At 43.1% G+C, this 6,425-nt stretch overlaps 1 protein-coding gene across 2 annotated transcripts in view; it reads left to right on the forward strand.

The window, feature by feature from the left end:
• Window positions 1-6,171, forward strand: part of GPATCH2L (G patch domain containing 2-like) — a 32,224-nt gene extending 26,053 nt beyond the window's left edge. For both annotated transcript variants that reach the window (XM_010131089.1, XM_010131088.1), the window contains exon 9: window positions 5,999-6,171. In XM_010131089.1, the coding sequence (XP_010129391.1) occupies window positions 5,999-6,171 (173 nt within the window). The remainder of the gene's footprint in view (window positions 1-5,998) is intronic.
• The last annotated feature ends 254 nt before the right edge of the window (window positions 6,172-6,425 follow it).

The following is a 6,425-nucleotide window of genomic DNA, read 5'->3' on the forward strand; positions in this document are numbered from 1 at the left end:
CCTCCTAACTGGGTGTCATCTGCAAACTTACTGAGGGTGCACTCGATCCCCTCATCCAGATCATTGATAAAGATGGTAAAGAGAACAGGACCCAACACAGAGCCCTGGGGGACAACACTTGCCACTTGTGACAGGCAGCCACATGGATTTAACTCCATTCACCACCACTCCCTGGGCTCGGCCATCCAGCCAGTTTTTATCCAGCAAAGAGGACACCCATCCAAGCCATAGGCAGCCAGTGTCTCCAGCAGAATGCTGTGGGAAACGGTGCGAAAGGCTTTACTGAAGTTCTACGTAGACAACATCCACAGCCCTTCCCTCATCCAGTAAGCGGGTCACCTTGTCACAGAAGGAGATCAAGTTAGTCAAGCTGACTGAGCCTGGCCACCTGGTTGTCCTGTACGTGCCACGTGATGGCTCTCAGGATGATCTGCTCCATAACATTCCTTGGCACTGAGGTCACACTGACAGGCCTGTTTTTCCATGAATCTTTCCTCTGGACCTTACTGTAAACATGGCGTCACTTTTACTAACCTCCAGTCAACTGGGACCTTCCTCAGTTAGCCAGGACTACTGATAAATGACGGGAAGTGGCTTGGTGAGCACTTCCACTAGCTCCCTTAGAACCCTTGGATGGATCCCGTCTGGCCCCATAGACCTGTGTGTGTCTAAGTGGTGCAATAGGTCACTGCACATTTCATGTTTTTCCATGAATCTTTCCTCTGGACCTTACTGTAAACATGGCGTCACTTTTACTAACCTCCAGTCAACTGGGACCTTCCTCAGTTAGCCAGGACTACTGATAAATGACGGGAAGTGGCTTGGTGAGCACTTCCACTAGCTCCCTCAGTACCCTTCGGGTGGTTCCATCCGGCCTCGTAGATTTGTGCACATCTAAGCTGTGCAATAGTTCACTGACCATTTCCTCTTGGATTATGGGACCTTCCTTCTGCTCCCTGTCTCTGTCCTTCAGCTTAAGGGGCTGGACATTCAGAGAACAACTGGTCTTATTGTTATATTAAAGACAGAGGCAAAGAAGATAGTAAGTACCTCAACCTTTTCCTCATTCTTGATCACTATGTTTCCTGCTGCATCCAGATGCATCCTGCTGCATGCATTTCCTGCATCTCCAGAGGATGGAGATTGCCCTTAGCCCTGTTGATGTATCTATAGAAACATTTTTATTGTCATTTATGGCAGAGGCCAGATTAAGTTTTAGCTGGGCTTTGGTCTTTCTAATTTTCATCCTGCACAGCCCCACAAAATCCCTGTAGTCTTCCTGAGTGACCTGGCCCTTCTTTTATAGACCATCAACTTTCACTTTCTTCCTGAGCCCCACTTAAAGCTCTGTTTAGCCAGGCTGGTCTTCTACCTCAGTGACTCATCTTAGGGCACACCAGGACAGCTTGTTCTTCCTCCTTAAAGATTTCCCTTTTGAGGAATGTCCAGCCTTCCTGAGCTCTTCTGCCTGTCAGGACTACCTCCCAAGGGATTCTGCCCAACCAGTGTCCTAAACAGGCCAGAGTCTGCCCTCTAAGGTGGCAGTTCTACTGATCCCCCTCCTTATTTCCTTAGGAATTGAAAACTCTACCGTCTCATGACCACTTTGTCCAAGAGAGTTTCCAGCCTTCATATCACTCACAAGTCTACTTATTTATTGTTCAGAGTGTGTTCTGTACTTCTATGCTGGTCACTTTATACAGGGAGAGCTTCTATTTCTATGCCTACACGTTTCAAAATGTTACGTAAATTGTACCTACCTGACTAGGCAAATTTATAGTGAATGCTTTTTGAAGAGTTGAATCTGCATCTGGAGTGGAACTCAGCACTGGCTGATAACACAGAAGTTAGAAAAGTAGTGTTTGGTTTTTTTAGAGATGAGGGAGAGGAAATTTGAGTATGTATAACAAAATAAGGAAGGAGAGTGTACTTATTGGAATCCAGTCAGGATACTTTTGTTGATCATCAAGAGAAGTGGTCAGAAATGGTAACGATCTCTTCCTTAGACCCTGTTTAGAAATATCCTCAGCAAAGTTAACAGCTATGGGTGGGGTTTGCTACAGTACTGACTTGTGGAAAGAAACTTTATGACTGGGTAACTGAAGCTGTGTCCTAGCTGACTAGCAGTCTCCCACCTGCAGCTAGGGCACAGCCTGGTTGTGTGACTTGGAGACATCTGAAATCTGATATTTCTGTCAAAGGTGATCTGACTGTGCAATTACTAATGCCTAAAGAAATATATAGGATTACTCTGCAATAATGTACAATTAACTGAAGACTCCTATGCTTGTCAGATATTGATGAGGTAGATACAGATATTTCTCTCTTGCTACTCACCCTTATGTAAATATCTTGTACTGGAGTTCTCCTGTACCTGAGGAGTCATAGCAAACTGATTTTCTCACTACAGAGGCTTTTTATGTTTGTGGCGTTTTACTACTTCTGCAAAAGCTGAAACACGGGTGAATGACAGCCCGTGCCTGTCACTGTAAGCACAGAGAGTGCTGGATTTCTTCACCTGTAAAGAGTTCCTTAGCTGAGTCCAGCTGCTCTCGTCTCACTTGTTGACCAGGTCCTGCTTCAGTGATCATCTTTTTTGCAACCCGAGTGCCCCATGGAGGTGAAGGACACAGCCCGAGCTGGCTCCATCAGTCAGCAGAACAAATGGGCTTGCTCTGCCAAACATCAGGCCATCTCGGATTCCACCTCTTTTATAGAGATGAGTGATGAAGAGGGGCTCATTCTGCTTTGCTGCTGTATTAATACACATCAAGGGCCAGCTCCTGGCACTAAATCATGCTGCTGCATACATCTGTTATCAGACTCCTCACCAGTGTGATGAACAAGACTGCAGATAGAGGCTTCCTCATGTCATTCTTTATAGGATTTTCCTAAAAGAAAAAATAGCTCAAATCTCTGCCAACACTCTCCCCTGTCATTGTGATGAATTTAGCTTCTTTCTTAAACATGCAGCTACAAATCTTCCTCTGTCGCCTCACACCCCCATCCCACCCCCCCAACCACAGGAAGTTTTGAGCTGAATCTGGCTGAAATCAGAAGATGCTGATAATAAAAGGCATACGAGATGTGGCTGCTGTCTCCCTTACAGCAGCATACTGCAGTAATGAGAGAAGGGAGCTGGAGGTATCTTTATTTGGGAGCCAAGCAAACTAAATTTATTCCATGTCTTCTCATGTATTTTCATGAATGTGAGTATTTATGGGTTGTGGTAAAACATGTTTTGTTAGAGACTCTTGTATTAACATAAAAAACATGCTACCGCTGTAGCAGAAGTGCTAAGTCTTGTATTGTTATAGCATTGAACTTCTGGTATTAGTCCTCCCCTTGGAGGCTAATTGGCCTAAATACCATAACTGAGAGAGCTGTTAAAGAATAGCGGTTTGGAAAAAGGCCTGGCTGTTGAGGTCAAAAAAAAAGTGGGTAGAAAATTCAGAATTCAGTTGCACTTCAGGAAGTGACTGTTACCAAAATTAAGTTGGGTAAACTTATGGAAATGTTGAGAGAGGTTAAAAATGAAAGTTAATGCTTTCCACGCTACACAACTGAGTAGTATGTGAGCCCTAAAGCATAAGGCTTTCACCAGGTAAGAACAAAAGTCTGGCTGGTGTAGTTTGGCAGTAGAATAAGGAAATCTGGAAGAAGTAAGACTGAGTGTACTGGTTTAGACCGGAAGTTCATCCAACTTGGTAACCAACAGCTAGTACCTATGGAGGAAGAAAGGTCCCTTGAGCTTGCAGTGGTGTAAGACTTAGGGGCTTCAGAAGGCATGGGTAATGTCCTTGTGTTTAGTTACTTTCTGTTGCTGTGCAGTAAATTCGGAATAATGTCCCCAGTGGCACAGTTATACTGTATATATTTGTCAGACAAGCTCTGTTTTTCTCATGGTAGTTATTCTCTGATCTGATGAAGACTGTCATGTCTGTCTTCTGTTTGTCAGGCCACAGGTATAGATGGCTGTGAAATAAATGGTGAACAACCATCCAGCTTGACATTGATGTTTTTAATGTTCACGTGGTCTGGTCCCCTATATATGGAGCAGTGCACATGGTAACCGGCATCCTATTCAGGTGCTACAGTGAGTCTGGGGTAAAAATCTGCATTAATAGATTTTTGTCTGCCATGGCATGTATTCATACTTAGCTTGTGAAAAATAATGATCTCTAAAAGGTGCCAGTTAGTAGCCTCTGAAAGTGCTTATCAGAGAACAGTCTGAGTAGTAGCATCTTCCCTTGTCCAAAGAAGGACAATGAAGCTGGTGAAGGCTTTAGAGAACAAGCCTTATGAAGAGCAGTTGAGGGAACTGAGGTTGTTCAGCCTGAGAAAAGAAGGCTGAGGGGTGACCTTATCACTATCTACAACTACCTGAAAGGAGGTCGCAGCAAGGTGGGGGTTGATCTGTTCTCCCAAGTAGCAAGTGATAGGTCAACAGGAAATGGCCTCAAGTTGCACCAGGGGAGAGAGGTATTAGGGAATAGGTCAGGTATTAGCAAAAATTTCTTTACAGAGAGAGTTGTGAAGCATTGAAAGAGACTGCCCAGAGAGATGGTGGAGTCCCCATCGCTGGAAGTGTTTGAAAGACATGATGTGGTGCCGAGGGACATGGTTTAGTGGTGATCTGGCAGTGCAGGGTGAACTGTTGGGCTTGATCTTGAAGGTCTCTTCCAACCAAAAAGATTCTGTGATTTCTTACTAATGCATTCACTCTTTGTCATGGTGTGAGGCTACTCAGCAGCAAGAAGACTCTTTCAGTCCTGATTGTTCATGGTGATTATTTGTTTAAGGACTGACTTTTTTTTTCATGTTTCGTGTGAACTTCAGATGGAGGAAGCTGATGGGCTAGAGATAAAAATATGCAATGCACTGTTATCAGGTGTGTTGTGGTTGTATGGGAATGACTATTTTGGATATACAGAAGCAGGATTGTTGGGGTTCCAGATCTACTGAGTGTGGAACCTCAAGCATTGGACCAGCTTTCTATTTAAACTTAAAAGCCATCAGTCTTTTAGTTGAGTTGAGGCTTCTTATGGCCTCTTTATCCTTCATCCACTGCAGAGCAGCAGATGCAACTTGTAGTAAAAACACACAAACAACTATTACCTGTTGTGAGAATATAAGGAAAAGAGATGAGTTTTGTACTGAAGCAGCTAAAATTCCAGTTGCCCCAAAGATTCCTGTGGCAGTTACTGTTTGTTGGTTGTGGGTTTTGTTGTTTTTTTTTTTTTTTTTTTTTTTAATCTTGCCATATTCTATTTGTGAGGATTGAGTGATTCAGGATATGAGAACGGGAGTAAAGTCCCTTATCTCTGTTTCTGACAATCCTTCTGGAAGTTTGGGTGAGTGTTGGCTTGAGGTATGGATCTGCAAATCTCTCTTGCTGATTATAGCCTGTCCCATTTGGAAGCAGTGGTTGTACTGAGAAAATGAGAATGGATTCCAACGTAGCTTAGCAGGTAACTTCTTGTTATAATATGCTGATTTACTGTATCGGATATAGGTGGAGCTTCATGGTACTGCTTTTACTGGATGTATTTTCCTCTTTAACTGAGCTTTGCAATCCAACATTTGCCAAGCCTTCAGAGACTTAAAAATTCTCAGAATCAGGGTTAATTGAGTGTTTGTGGAGAGATCAAGTTATTTTCAGTTGAGTGATTATGAATTGATTCAGTTTAAGTATGGGACAGCTAAAGCTCTTGATTTTCAACAGCAACTTTGACTAAGGAAACTGGTTAGTAGACTGGGAACTTGGAGTTCTGAATATGAGAATCATTAGGGCAAAGGTGTTAATGCTCTCAAGAACCTGTATTGCAAATGAATTTGGTGGGGCAACATGTAGGAACTCAGTATGAAATATCAATTTCCTATAAGAAATTATATATACATGAGGTGTTTGTCATGAAGTCACTTATTCTAACTTATTTTTATTGCTCTTTCCAACTGTCTTCCTCTGTTCCCTCTTTTCTGCAATTTTATATTCCAGCAACTTCATCTGTCCACATGAATGCAGCAGAGTCAGAACTACCAGCAACACCATCCCTGAGATCCCAGAACTCTGAGTGGGCAGGGAAAACACCAGCAGCTGAGAAAGCCGCTACTGCTGTCTCCAGTAACTTTTTTAAAATGCCTCCGGAGCTGAGCCCTGGACACAGCTAAAAGAAAGCTTTGCAACTGTAAAAGCTTGCTGAATTTTGAAGAGTTTGACTCTGGTGTGTGTCTTCACCAAACATCTTGTTTGGCAGTAGTGATATCTGCAGTACTCGTGCGTGATGCATGCCATCATCCAGACTGATCTCCGTGCCCCACATACCTAAATCACGTTTGTGAATTTATGTTTAAAAAAAAAAAGGTAATGAATGTTGGGACTGCAGTGGCTTTTAAAAATGGTCTTGCTATTGCTGTATTTATTA

The sequence above is a fragment of the Buceros rhinoceros genome, unplaced genomic scaffold, assembly GCF_000710305.1.
Source record: "Buceros rhinoceros silvestris isolate BGI_N320 unplaced genomic scaffold, ASM71030v1 scaffold13432, whole genome shotgun sequence".
NCBI classification, from domain to species: domain Eukaryota; kingdom Metazoa; phylum Chordata; class Aves; order Bucerotiformes; family Bucerotidae; genus Buceros; species Buceros rhinoceros.